The 14,424-nt window shown below is 40.5% G+C and overlaps 1 protein-coding gene across 4 annotated transcripts in view; it reads left to right on the top strand.

Annotated features, from left to right (window-relative positions):
- RUNX1T1 (RUNX1 partner transcriptional co-repressor 1) overlaps positions 1 to 14,424 on the top strand; it is a 143,612-nt gene that overhangs the window by 33,903 nt on the left and 95,285 nt on the right. The window contains exon 1 of one of the 4 annotated variants that reach the window (XM_043601357.1): positions 6,069 to 6,457. The exons of the other annotated variants lie outside the window; for them this stretch is intronic. Coding sequence (XP_043457292.1) covers positions 6,451 to 6,457 — 7 coding nt within the window. The 5' untranslated portion in view covers positions 6,069 to 6,450. Of the gene's footprint in view, positions 1 to 6,068; positions 6,458 to 14,424 lie in introns of those variants that run through there. 4 annotated transcript variants of the gene reach the window in all.

Here is a 14,424-nt window from a genome sequence, read left to right as displayed (position 1 = left end):
TTCCCTGGGCTTACACAGATTGCTTTCTTTGGAAATCTTAAGGATTCAGTTGTGCTTTGATCATCTTATTGTTTTCCTTAGGTTATTCTTTTTTTCTCCTTTCGACTCTAACAGCTCTGTAACAGAAGGTGAAGTTTTGAAAACAGTGTCTCCATATGCAAGGGATTTGGAGACCTTTTTATTGTCTTTAAAATTGTCATTCATAGTCCTCATTAGCATTTATTGTTGCAAGCGTACAAGCAGAAAATGTGAAATTGGTATGTCATGAATAGCCCCACAGAGCTCTCGAGCCCTCCGATTTTGCCTGCAGTGTGGTGTGGGCTGGGCTTTGAGGGAAAGCTGTCCAGATGGCTGCCTGCACGGAGCCGAGCGGCGGGTTTTGTCTCTGGTGCTGGGAGGAGGGGAAGTGCACTGGAGCGTAAGCCAGAACCCTTGCGTTTTAACAAAACTAACTCGCCATTAGTCAGGATGGGGAGGTGGTGACATTGAAACAAAGGTTTTCCATATAGTGTTACAGTCCTTGTCAGACGGATAAGGGATAGGCAGTTGGGGTGTCTTCTAGATTCTCCGAGTGCTTTGCGTAGCTAAAAAAAAAAAAATAGGAAAGTAGAGGTGGTAACTTACTTGCAGGTTTGCACGCAAGTGTGTACTTGCTAAGATTGATTGCTTTTATATGAAAACGCTCGGATTTGAAAAGACAGAGTTAATGTAGCTAGTGTTCAGCCTTGTGGATTACCAAGGAAGTGTTTTCCTGTAAAAATTTTAAAATGATTTAACCCTTTGCTGGTGCCTGTGGAGTAATTTGTATTTAACGGTATTAGTTGGGCTTGAGGTTTGCATGTAAATAATATAGCATCCAAGGAATGCAAATGCTAATAAATCTGTTGTAGCCTTTCAGACCGTTTTGGAATATTTGGCATCAAAAGTCAAAAGTTGTTGGTAGAAAAGAATTACAATATACTGTGATGTTTTAAAGGCGTTGGCCCTGTCAGAGACAATTTCTAGTAATTGCAAATATAAACTTGCTTTATTTCTAGCAAGTGATATCTTAAACGGATTTCTTTTTGCAGAAGCACACATACATGTGCCCTACATACTCAAATTACTAATACACATCTTTTCATTCCTATGTAGAGAATACTCTACTTCACCCAGAGTTAAGAGTCCAATACATTGCTTGAAAAATTGTTGGAATGATATAAGGAACATTTTATTCTGTAGACATTGAGGATCGGGGGGAAAAAAATCATAGAGGCTGTTTGGCTTAGCAGTTCAGGAAATCGTTGCTATAGAAAAATGCATTATGATTGGAGCGTTCAGATTACAGTTCTAAGGCACGTTATTAACTCATTCTCATTGATGGAGATAACAAAACTCAAAGTGACCTGAGTCCTTGAGTTTGACATGTCATAGGTGAAGGGAAGGGGTCATGACTTCTAGTTCTCCACCTGCCACTTGCCCTGGTAGATGAGGATTTCTCAACAGACCATGTAGCATGTTCTCTATGGGACACTGTGTCGTATGGTGCTTTGACATCTAGTTGCAAATGATCCAGGCAGTGAATCTTTTCTGCCTCTGTGATGTCTGTTATAATCACCTATTAAGACAAGCTTCCTCCATCCAGCATGCTTTCTTTTGCTTGATTCCATCTTACCGCTAGCACTTAGGCCCTCTTAGTCCTGAATCACCCTTGACCCCATGATGTTTGCACACCCTTCCAATTCTTAAGATGGTGGTCATGTCCCCTGTTCCTTTGTCATTTAAGTGAAGTTCTTGCGAGCCCTTCTGTGGGCTGGCTGAACGTTGAGGCGCAAATGCTTGCCAGTCATTTCCCCGAAAGGAAATATTTGAGGGAAATAGCGTGAATGTGCCTGGTTGTTTACAACAGACGTTTATAGAAAAGGAGTTAAAGCGACAGATAACCTCTTACCTTTATGGAATACTTCAGCGAACTTTTTAACTTAATTTTTTTTTTCCCACCCCACTCGTTTCTTTGTCACTGGCCATATCTTATGTTGTAGCCTAACTCAGACATAAACCAGTTGGCTTTCTTGCAGAGTATAATTGGCTTTACCTTGTCAGAAGACAATCTACCATGGCTTTTATTTAATACAGTTTCACGTGTCTTTCAGTGGCAGAAACAAATTAATGTACATTTTTATTAGGTGTTGTATCTATTTAATTGACTGTCAAAGTGATGAGAAGTTAGGAAATCATCCAAAAGAGAGGTCCATCTCCCTTAGCCCAACAGCTCACACATTAGGTAGGTTTGCCCTGTCAGTGGGATGCCTTTAGAAAACACTAATAGCTTCCAGCTGGGTGGAAAATCAAAACCTTTGGGGTCTGACAAAACTAGCAGATTTGAATTTGAAAGCAGAGCTAATGCCTCCATTTTATTTTTTACCACTCGCCCATAAAACATTATTTTCCAATATGTCAGCCTCATTTGGTGGCCAGTGGTCTGAAATTGAAAGTGGAACAAGCAAGCGGAGAAATCTGGACATTAGCGAGTCCGCCCTTTCAAGCTGGTGTGCCACTTTGTGGAAGGGTCTCCCCTAAGAGCAGGGGGGTCTTAATGACCATTCATCAATGCTCGTTGGCTGATCATTGAGTGCCTTCTCATTCAGTTTATCAAGTCTTGCACATAAAAAGTCAGAATAAGCCTTATTCAGCTTTGTTAAAGCCAACTAGGAGTAAAATGCTCCATTTGAACCCATTTTGCCCTTGTTTTTTCACTTTGTTAATGCAGCCCTGCTTAAATGAGTGCCTTTATTGGGTCGGTTAGAATATCTGAAACTATTAATTCTCTTGTATTGAATAGCTGGTGGCAGGCCAGAGCAGATGGGGTAGGAAAGTATTTGGTTGGGTGTATTGCTTTCAATTAGGATCAATGAGGTTTCAGCTCCTTTGAATTAACTCACTTAATACCCACTGTGTGAAGTCACAGTGTATCACAGCAGCCCGTTAGAAGCAGAGGGGAGAGTTGAGAAGACCTGTGGAAGACCTCTAACTGGCATTGGCCCATCACCAGTGTAGAGAGCTCTCATGAACTGCTGACGGCTTCAGTAGACTCATGTAGTCCCCATTGGTAAGTCAGGCTCGAACAAAGGAAGAATCTGCACTATAGGGCCGGTCTGTCTTCGAAATAAATGATAGATACCTGAGAGGAATGCAGTAAATACCATAGTGCCTTCCTAGTGAAGGATCTCAGTTTATTGTCAAAGACCAATTGATGTGTTTGGGGTGGGGGTGGGGGCGCGGAGAGCCTGGCATTAGGTTGTTGACTCAGTTTACCGCTTCGGAAAGTGATTGTTTAGATGACTCCAAAAAATCGCCCTAACAATGCTCTGTGTTCTTAATTAAAAGACGTGCATTAACTGACATGGCTCTCCTGAGGAAGTGCGTGATTGGTCAGCAATGTAGTCTTTATTATTGTCTTGAATATATGTTAGGGTTTTTTCTGTTTTTCAGTTTGTTTGTTTGTTTGTTTGTTTATTTATTTATTTATTTATTTATTTATTTATTTATTTATTTTAGTAATCTCTACACCCAGCATGGGGCTCGAACTCACAACCCTGAGATCAAGAGTCACGTGCTCTTCTGGCTGAGCCAGCCAAGTGCCCCTATTTTCAGTTTTAAAAGTATGTTTCCTAATGGTGATGCAGGACGGTGTTTTTGTCCTGGAGAAAACTTAGTACATGTTCAGTGCATATTCTTTTTTTCCCCTTCACTGACATACATGCGTTCATCACGTTATTGATTGTCTATTTTTATTATACAGGTTGGAGGTTAGAGATCTTGGCTCTTTAAGCTTGCTCTTTCTTTCTTTCTTTTTTCTTTTATTAAAGGGAAAGTTATTTTGGTCTAAGTAACTCTATAGAAGTACGTATCCAGGTCTCCCTGTTCATGGATTAAAGCATAAGAGGAGGAGACTGGTTCCTTGAGAAAATGCTGGACTCAGATGCGCACACATTCAGTTAGGCCCATTCCGCAGTCAGACTTCTAGGTGAGAATCTCCAGGGATCTGGGTTTTGTTGACGTGGATCAATTTAAAGTGGCAATTACTGTAGCCAGAGAACAGCTTAAAAAGCTTTTTTACACATGGAAAAGATACATAATCACACGGCATATGGAAGTTCAGTGTTCTGAGCAGTGGTTTAGGACTTTGCGGTATACCAATATTAAGACCCAGTTTTAAACGTGGATATCATCCAGTTTTCTTAAAGTGTGTTGCATTTTTGTCATAGGATTTTCTATTCCAGAAATGATTCACCATGTATATTGATGAAAGTTGGGTCTCCCACTGTGAAAATGTTTTCTTTCTAATGTAGGTATAGTATTAAAAAAAATCAACGACACGTAGCATTGAGTGGCTTTAAAGAAATACTCTCTTTGGAAATGAACATCTACAGACTCAGGATGCTGGATTCCATAAAGGCCCTTATAGCAGGACTTAATTGATTATCACACTCGCGCCTGCTATAAAGCTTTCTGTCATAAGAATGTTTGAGCTTGGTGCTTAACTGTACTGAAATCCATTACACAGAACCTCATTACAAGTGACATCTAACTAAGATGAACAAAAAGATTGGCCTCATAAATAGGGTGCAGTATACTATTAGTGACAGAACAGAGTAATCATTATGAATTGTAGTCTTTTTACAAGTTGTCTCTGACAATGATGGATTTTTGAGGGGTTCACTAGATGAAGCCATGCTTCTTGGGTGCAGTATTTAGGGGCCGTAGACATTCTTATTGATTGACGCTGTTTACCAAAGATGATTTATTTTTAGTCTGTGTAGGGTATGTGCATGTATGTGGGTGTACTTTGAAACAGGTTGCATGTGCTGTTGGGAAGAGGTGTAGGAAGGGTGAGTAGGTAGAAATCACAGTCACTGCCTCTTGTTTTCAGATGGGTTTTTGAGATCTCTTTGAGGCACCAAGTAGGGGGGAAAAACCAATCTGACAAGGGCTAAAAGCATACGGAAAGTCTAGAAGAAGCAAAGGGCACGTTGAAGATCGCGAGGGGATGGCAAGAGTTAAAGGGGATGCTCCTGTCCATCATATGCATTGAGCTTGCTGGCTGGGCAGAGGCTCCGGAGTAGAATTGTTTCTGTGTTTATAGTGGATTGACCATACTATGGAAAGGTAAAGCCTGAGGAATCTGTCTCATCCTGTGCCCTGTTGTTAAAACAAATACACACAGACCCAGGGAAGATTTGCAAGTGTTAAATTGAGGAAGAGTTTTAGAAGCGAACAGCATTTTCCTTCTGCCTGGCATTTTGTGTGTTTGGAAAAGGCATGCAAGGCAGGCAGGCGTGTGTTTCTCCTATGAGGCAAGGATGTTTTACAAAGGACTAAGGAGGGACCGCTGAGAGGAAAATAGCCAGCTTTAGATAAAGCACTGTAACAAAGGCTTGTAGTTTTATATATCATGGTGTCCATTAAAGCTTATGGGGAAGAGTCCATTGAACCTGGCTGGGTATGTGTTATTCATGGGAAGGATAAACATTTAAGGGTGTGCAAAAAATCAGAAATCAGGAGGATGTGATTGTTCAGCTTTTGAAAAGGCTTTACAGTGAAGATTTTGTTTCATCTCCCATGGATCTCTATGCAAGGTAGAAGAGAGTAAGCTGAAAATGTTTGGAGCACATCAACGCAGGGATCCCAGGGGGTTAAAAGCACTCTAGTAAAATAAAAGTGGTCTGCTTCTGCTTCTAAAAAGTGTTCTATTTTACACATACTACTGAGAAGCTGACAAAGGGAATGATTCGGATACTTTGTTCAGTAGGATAAACTGGCAGAAAATACAAAGTCTTAAAAAAATGTTTTTATACTGTTTTGGATTTCCAGTTCAATAAACAAGCTTTGAGGTTGGTGCCTACGTCGGTTTTTAAATAGAGTTTCCAATTATGGCTGTTAACATGAGAAGATGGAAGGGAAGCGTTTCATTGTGAGCAGTGGTAGGGGGCCCGTCTACTTTCCATTCTTTTGGCAAAATAAGGGTTAACTTGTAACGGGATGGGGGTGGTGATGAATGAATTATTCAGCATTTAGCTTATCATTCTGCATTTTACTTTCTGTTCTTTGGTGCTCTGGAACTTGCCCAGAGAGGTACAGTGGGTAAGGGGAGGTAGGGGTTGAGATACTTTGCACACACATCCCTGTCATTGTTCTGCCTGAGGAGACAGGGCTGGGTTCAAGGCCACATGTGCTCCTGTCATCATCCACATTTCTGCTCCAAGTGCAATCCGGAGTGTCAGCTCTCCATCTGTCTCCGCCTGGCAGGCGCACGCGCCCAGCACCCTGCCTCGGGCTATGCCGCCCCAGCCCCTTCTGACGGCCCTCCTCTCTCTGCCGGCACTCATTCCAGAACAGGAGGCATGAGCCCCGATCGCGCTTGATTTTAGGAGAGAGTCACTTTCCGTGTGGACGCTGGATTCAACAAGGATGCCTGGTGAGTTAGCCCTGCTCTGCTTTCTTTCTCTGATTTGAAATGAAGAAAGCTTACTTTTTATTATGCATGGAAAATACCTTCTGCCCCACGCTGCACTGTAATTTACATGGGTGGGCGGCGGGGGGGGGGCGGTGGCAGAGGTGAGGAGGGGAAGGTGGCATAAGGAGAGCCATCGAGATCTAGATACAGGGGCACAGGGTGTGAAGGCTTTGCTTTCGGAATTTGGGAGGTGTGTTTTAAAGGCTGAGGGGAAAGTACAGCCACATGGAGCCCAAGTAAGAAGTATCGCTTGTGTTACGGATTTTGTGACTGTCATGTGTACCTTGTATCCTGGAAATTTCATCGGTGGAGAGAGTTTTCAGATTGTGGCAGAATCCTGGGATAAGGTCTCTTTAAAAAGCTGTTTATGTCGGAGAAAGTGAAGGGAGCTTTGGAACTGCAAACGATTTCAGTCTTGCCTTAAATCACAGTCCTTAGATGTCATAAGGCAAATAATTGAAATCGATGAATTAAAAATAAAAAGTCTGCTAGATTACTGAAGCTGTTGTGGTCCTGGAAATTTAGTGTGTGTCAGTTTCCTCTGAAGCATGTTATCTTTGGAGCCTTGCGTGTCTCCGTGATGATGGCCAGTGAAGTCTCTGATTACGGAGGGAGAAGGCTGGGGGCGGGGGGGAGGGGGGTGCCTGATGGAGAATGGGTTGCTTCTTGCTCTTCTCAAGACCTGTCTGGATTGCCGTGAACCTACTTTGAGCAGCCTGTCCCCAGCTAAAAAAGACAGGGCAGAGAGAGATCCTCCAGCTGGCTGATTTGTGCAGATTATTTGGGTAGGACAGGCAGAAGAGACTGTGCTTGGTCACAGAGCTTGTACACCTCACAGATGGTGTTTTGAAACATTAGCTGCCAGTTTTCTGCAACCACAGTTGTGTGTAGGTATTGCCAGTTGTTTGAAGAATGTTTTTCCCTTCAGGATGTGTCTTGTAGTCCTCTTCATTATTGATCTCTGTGCAGAAAGGATGCATTTGTGACAGAAGTGCACTTTTTCATTAGTTCAGTAGACAAGGAGTGTATGTAGCTGAAATATGGGGAAAATCAATTTACAGAAAGACAATGACTGAGGTCTTTGAAAGGTCATTTTAACTCTTTAAGCTCTCATCTTGATTTATATGCACCGCACAACTAAAGATGCAATGTGCCTTGGGTATGTGATGGGGAATCGGTGTGAAAAAGTACTTGTGTGGTTTTCTTTTTTTCCTTATTCCGCCAGAATATTGTAGCACAGTTTCCTCTGATTTTTGTGTCATACCTTGAGTCGTCTTTGTGTTTATGCTCTTAATATATAGTGCATGATCTGACTTACCAGCATTTTGAAGAGTCTATGTTTTGTTTTGGTTAAAACCCTTTAATAGCCCAAAGCCATTTGTAAGCAATAATAGGTGAGAGAGATTAGTTAGGACCCTTGCCAGCCCCGACTGCTTACATGCTTACATGATTTTAAAGTCATCTTCAAAGCATCCTTATTGAAAATACATTGAACTATAAAGTTTTAGGATCACCGATAAGTTTGTTTCAGTGTTAAGTCGTTAATATCTGACTGGTTCTAAAGCAGTAGCCTGAAGAGTGGCAGTGTTTCTCACTCTCTCTCTCTCATCAACTGTGTTAGAAAACCTTGTACTTGGATGCAGAGAATATATTAACAGCTGTGACTATAAGCATGTGCCAGAATGGCGATACTTGAGCAGATCTGACACTTGGCTATTTTTGACACCCATCTGCACTTTTTAAACTCTCCTAACGGATGGACTGCCTCTTAATATGTTTTTAGCATATTTTCTTCCATACATATGTACTTATATTAATGGACAATTTTAACCATCTGGGACAGATTTTATATTTTTAAATAAGACATTATGTGTAGTAGATTAAAAGGATGTGTTTTGGGTAATCTGATATTGTCGCTGTTTTTTGTTTTTCTTTGACTACGTGTTTATATATATCAACAACTTCCTCCTCCTCCTCCTCCTCCTCCTCCTCCTCTTCTTCCTCTTCTCCTCCTCTTCCTCCTCATTATTATTATTATTATTATTATTGTTATTATTATTTCGGTAGGTCATGGTCAGACCTGGTTCCTGGTTGTGTCAAACTTGATGCAACAATTCTCAGATCTGGGACCTTTTTTCATAAAAATGGGGATTCCTGGAAACAAATGTGCACAGACTGAACTTATTCAAAGACATACCAATCTGTGGGGGTGGGTAGGTTAAAAAAAAAAAAAGTCTCAGTTTAGTATTTCTAGAACTATTTTGGTTAAAAAAACATGCTTTAGCTGTTGATAGCATACTGTTAACAAAATGAGCTATAAAAAGTTAAGGGAGACCGCTCCTGCTTTAAAGAAATAGATAAAACTTTTTTTTTTATGATTGAACTTAATGTAAGGAAATATCATGTCACTGCCTGTCACTTTGTAACAACTAGATCCTTGTGTTTAAGAAAAGGAAAATGTTTTCTTGTGAGATGGCTGAGAGACCTTGGACATTATATTGTTTCGGGAGGAGATGCCTCTGAGCTTTCTGAAACATTTATATTTTTATCAATCTGCGTATAATATTATCAAAGACCATATGTTGACCTACAAAATGCTTTCAGGACTGTTTCCTTAAAAGGACAATAAGCGAGCACAGTGAGTGTAGCCCAGAAATAGTGCTGTTCTTTCAGAAGATGGCTAGTATTAGGTCAGACCACCCTTTCTCAATGGTCCTGCTCTCCAGATGTGCCTGGAACTTTTTTTTTTTTTAAGTTCAAGTTTCCAAAAAAAAAAAGAAAAAAAAGGTTTGTTTTCAAAATCTGGTTTTACTTAAGACATCTCCATCCTGGAGTGCATTTCATAAATTGCCCACATATTTTTCTTAGCAGAGAACTTAACTGGCTGTAATTTTTAACACATGGCCACATCATGTGATATTTTCAAAACACTTACACATAGCTTTAAGAAGGTCCCTGCAGAAATGATCCATCTTCTCACAGCCGGCCCGTTTTTTAACAGCATATCTGCATTTTCCATTTAGTAGAGCTATATATTATTAGCTTACATTTTTGGGTAGTAAAACAGTGCATTGCTGATTGTAAAACATGGACTTTATTATCTGCTGAAAATTGATTTGGCATTTATAGCCACTGTGTACTAGACTGTTTTTCTGTTTTTAACATCAGTGCTTGCAAGCGATGATTTGTGTAAAAAACAGAAATGAAATTGCCACGGACAGACAACTGTTAGTGTCCCTGGTAACTGAACATTTGGGTAATGCACCTGGTTATTTTCTTTTAAGTAGATTAATCTATAAATGCTCTTATGCAACAACAAAAAACACAACAGTCCATCCACTGTCACTCAGTTTTACCTTGCAGGTTGTTTTTCCGTTGTGTTGGGCTAACTCTTTGCTGAATCAAACAAGCCTCCGGCCAGCTATTAAAAGAAGACTGTGTAAGCTGCAGATACCCAATTATAAATGTAGATTGTACAGGCGTGACTTCTTTGTCACTTAGTAGTTCCGGCTTCCCTTCAGTCTCTGGCACCACCTCCTTTTTCTTGTTCAGTTATTTTCTGTTAATATTTTTGAGTCCTTGACCTTTTCATTCTATATATTTTCAGTGACACTTGGAAACTTTTGCAAGGCATCTTTCTGTGTAGTTAATGGTCTACTGAAAAAGATAAGTGTTTAATTTTTGGGGGGTGGTGGTGGTGGTGATCATTGCTGATGATTTCATAAGACAACTAGTTTACTTTTACTTCTTAGAGTAAACATTCCGCTTGGTGGGCATTATGTAGTCTAGAAATGTTTATTAACCGTCTCATCGTTACACTGACATCTGATGTTTGCAAAGAAGATGCTGTAACTATAATATTCTGAACTATAATATTCTGTAACTATAATATTCCTTCTGAGTCATCAGAGGAACAAATACCTTTCAGAGCTGGAAGGTTGATCTGGCAAATGCTTTTAGTTTACAGATGTTGAAACTGGCTCATAGAGGTTAAGCAACTTGCTCAGGTGGTTTATTAAAGAAAGAAGATTCTCCAGGCCACCCTCTTTACCATGCCACTGCTAAATCTCATATACACGTTACCATACCAGTGTCAGTCTTACTTTATCGTCTTTCATATTCCACCCTGGATTGCTCTTACTGTCTGCTTTCTCCCTTCTTACCCCGGGACTGCAGAGGGATGTGGGAGAAAATTCTCTAGCAATGGTCACTTGACCTGTGGCAGAAGTATGCCATCAGATTTGCCTTCTAATTGTTTGGAAATGAGGGAACCTCACTGTGGTTAATCACTAGAGGGCTAAGCAGATCGAATAATGCAAGCCTATGGCAATGGAAAGGTTACTGTCATAAGGAAGTGCAGGTGGTAGGCATTGGTAGGTTGCTGAAAATGTGCCAAGGACCGGATGACTAGGATTCGGTTCCCTTCATGCCCTCAAGGAGTTTTGAGTTGTAGAGCTCCAGGTAGAGAAGGAGATAGTAATTAGGATGTAGAGTAATGAGAGCCTGGAGACAGGAGACAGGTAAAGGAACCCAGAGGTGAGGGAGTACCTGGGTGCCTTAGAAGTCCACGACGTAGCGGGAGGGTGGGCAATGGGCCAATCTAGTGCTTATTAGAAACCCACGCCTGTCTTATGTTGCATCAGATTGGATCTTCGTTAATGTAACTTAACATTTTTTACTTTGTTGTTCTTATACCGAAGACAGGACGTTCATTTTTTGTTTATTAAATTTTAATTTCTGTGTGCGAGAGTGGGTATAGTATTTCTCGAAAGCGGTTTCTTTGTGTATTGTTGTGGTTCTTGGGTAGCTAACTGTATCTAGTGGAATAAGTCATTAACTTAAACGACTCATAACTTGAGAACAATAGGATTTCACACCTGACCAAGAAGCAGGTTTATCTGGCTGGCTTTCTCAAACAGCTGTTTGCATTAATTAATATTAATGTAAATGTACTTTCTGAGAATGTCTAGCTTAATTATGTTTTTCAACCCATAGAGTTCCAATCAAAGGAATCAGGAAATCCTCTTAATCTCAAAGGGAATATATAACTGCCATCTCTGAACAGAATAAATCTCTGATAGTATAGGAAGAGCAGCCTATTATTGATAACTGGCCCATGCCAGGCCCAGGGCTAGGCACCTTATATACTTTCTATGTCTCACTGCCCTTGTTCTGTAAATGGTTTCTGTGACCACGTGATCTGTTTGAAACCTGAAGATCAGGTAAATTAAGCTTTGCGCCCAAGGACACACAGATCTAGTTAAATGGCAGAGGAAGGATGTTCTGGTTTGTCTGATTTTGGATTCCTTTCTTGTTTTCTTTTTGAGGAGGGGTGAGGATGTTGTGGCTTGAAGACAGGATATTTTGTAATGGAAGCTAGATGGAAAGATTTAAAGGGGGATGTTTGAATTTGAAGTAGAGTTGTTCTCTTTGCTGGAAAATAAAAATGGTACAGCATTAGCCTTAATCATCAAGAATATCTTGGATAAAATAGGTTAGGATGGGTAGTTCTCTGTGTATTTCTACTCCTTTTGAAAGAGTGCAGTGAGATTAATAGGCATCAGGGGGCTAACGTCATTATTTTGAAAAGTCTGATAGAAATCATAGATTTATTCCTTGTCAAAGCTGTACAGGCTAACTAAAACAGCACCTTTCTAGGCTTTGGGAAAGCGGTAAACCTGCTTATCTTTTGTTGATCAGAAGCCCAGATAGGATTTTCCAATGTCTCAGGTTAGTAGAAAATTGGAAAGCAGATGATATATCCAGCATATTGGCAGACCAGATCGTTTTGTTCACCAACATTGTGTGGTTAAAAATAAAAATTAAAAAAAGTCAGACCTCTTGGTAGTGAGACTATTGGGGACCCATGATTCTGCCCCAGGAAGGTTCTAGGCCTGCAGACACAGTGATTCCAGACGATGGGGACACTGTAAGAAAGCAGGTACCTTTTTTCTGCATGCCCCTCCCTCCCTAAAAAGAAGCAGTTGATTTTTAAAATTGTGGGATGCTTTCTCTAGAAGCTTTCATTTCTGTTTTCCACATTTCTTTTTTTATTTTTTATTTATTTTATTTTATTTTATTTTTTCAACGTTTTTTATTTATTTTTGGGACAGAGAGAGACAGAGCATGAGCGGGGGAGGGGCAGAGAGAGAGGGAGACACAGAATCGGAAACAGGCTCCAGGCTCTGAGCCATCAGCCCAGAGCCCGACACGGGGCTCGAACCCACGGACCGCGAGATCGTGACCTGGCTGAAGTCGGACGCTTAACCAACTGCGCCACCCAGGCGCCCCCACATTTCTTTTTTTAAAGGCTGGACGATAAGTGTACTCACTTTATTAGAGGGATTCTTTTAATTCTGTGTGGTTTATTAACATCGTGTCGTGTACTTGCTGCTCATGCAAGAATATAATTTTGAAAGAACCGACGAGAACATGATACTGTAAAGAGTTTGGCCTTAAGAGCTATGTAATTAGATGGGCAGAAGTGCTCTTTAGGAAGAAGGGGTATTAGAGGGTATCTTTCTCATGTGTTTATAGCTTTAACAAGAGTCTTAAAGAGTTTGACAAAATAAACAAACCATTCTTACTAAGCTGGGATGATTTTGAGGGCGTGCTTAGTTATCTGGAAGTTTGAGAAAGACAGTTGCTGCGCTTCTGAGCATCCCATTACTTTACATTTAAACTTTGTATGATTTTAACTTCACTGCCTTCCTCAGGACTTGTCTGCTTTAATGGTTGTCGGGTTATTGGGAGGAAGACACATAATAAAATTTGAGGGTTCTGTGGTAACAATTTATATATTCTTGCATTTGAAATGCTTAACATGTGTCCTGACAAGGATATGACCGGAATGAGGAAGGGCCTGGATTCTGACACTTTCCGTGTGAGATGGGCATTGTTTCCTCTTTATTATGGTTGCATCTGAACCTGTACACTCAGCACTTATGGGAACACTTCATTTGAAAGGCCTGTTAACATTTATTTTCTTCCTTTCTGCTCTGGCATGAGTTGACTTTGTACAGCCTAGGAAAATATTAAAGGGATGGAAATGAAAATTTGTGTTCTTAGAAAGCACCCTGTTTTCTTCTAGACTTCCCAGAATACTCCTTATCATTGGTTTATAAAATATAGAGTGATAGAAATCAGAGGCAGAGCCCGGTTGTTAATTACCCAGGCATGCTCTTCCTTACCAGCATTTGCTTGTGAGAATGACATGGCCAAAAAACAAAAAAAACAAAACAAAACAACAACAACAAAAAAAACGGTAAATGTAGACATAACCAGACTTTTAAAACTTTTTCCATTTCCAGACTCACTTTAGGAGTCTCTCCGAAGAACTTTGCTGAGAGGAAGAGTTTACCTGTCTGTATTATTTAACCGTTTGCTGCTGAAGGGAATGTCTATTTGTTTTTCGTCTTTATTTTCGTCTTACTTGCATTGTGGGAGTAAAGCATTTGGGACCATATCGATGTGATGTTAATATACCTTCCATCAAAACCTCTTGGAGAATTCAGCCATTTGGCGGTGTTTTCCAAAGAGCAGAAGAGAAGCTCTTTAAGCCACAGAGTTGCTTCTGTTTGCTGGTTTAAAATTTTTATACTTACTGGCAATGATTTTGGATGGCCATGGTCTTCTCACTCAGCTATAGTCTTGCTCAGTGAGTGCTGAACATGTTTTACCTTTTGCTTCACAACTTGGATTTATATTATGCACGATTAATATGTGGTGTTTTATCAGGCCATCTTTTTGAAGAGCACAGGGGGTAGAGAATGTCAATTCCTGGGTGTGAATCAAGGTTCCTCCACTTAGTGGCGTGACCAGGAACAAGTCAGCTTACTGTCTGCCCCAGCTCCACATTCTTTGTCTTAGAGACAATTATTCTGCCTTGCTGACTTTTACTTCACAGGACGGTGGTAGTCATGATTGGA

Source organism: Prionailurus bengalensis, chromosome F2 (genome assembly GCF_016509475.1).
Source record: "Prionailurus bengalensis isolate Pbe53 chromosome F2, Fcat_Pben_1.1_paternal_pri, whole genome shotgun sequence".
NCBI classification, from domain to species: domain Eukaryota; kingdom Metazoa; phylum Chordata; class Mammalia; order Carnivora; family Felidae; genus Prionailurus; species Prionailurus bengalensis.
Note: the sequence above shows the minus strand (reverse complement) of the source record. Positions and strands in the feature narration are given on the sequence as shown.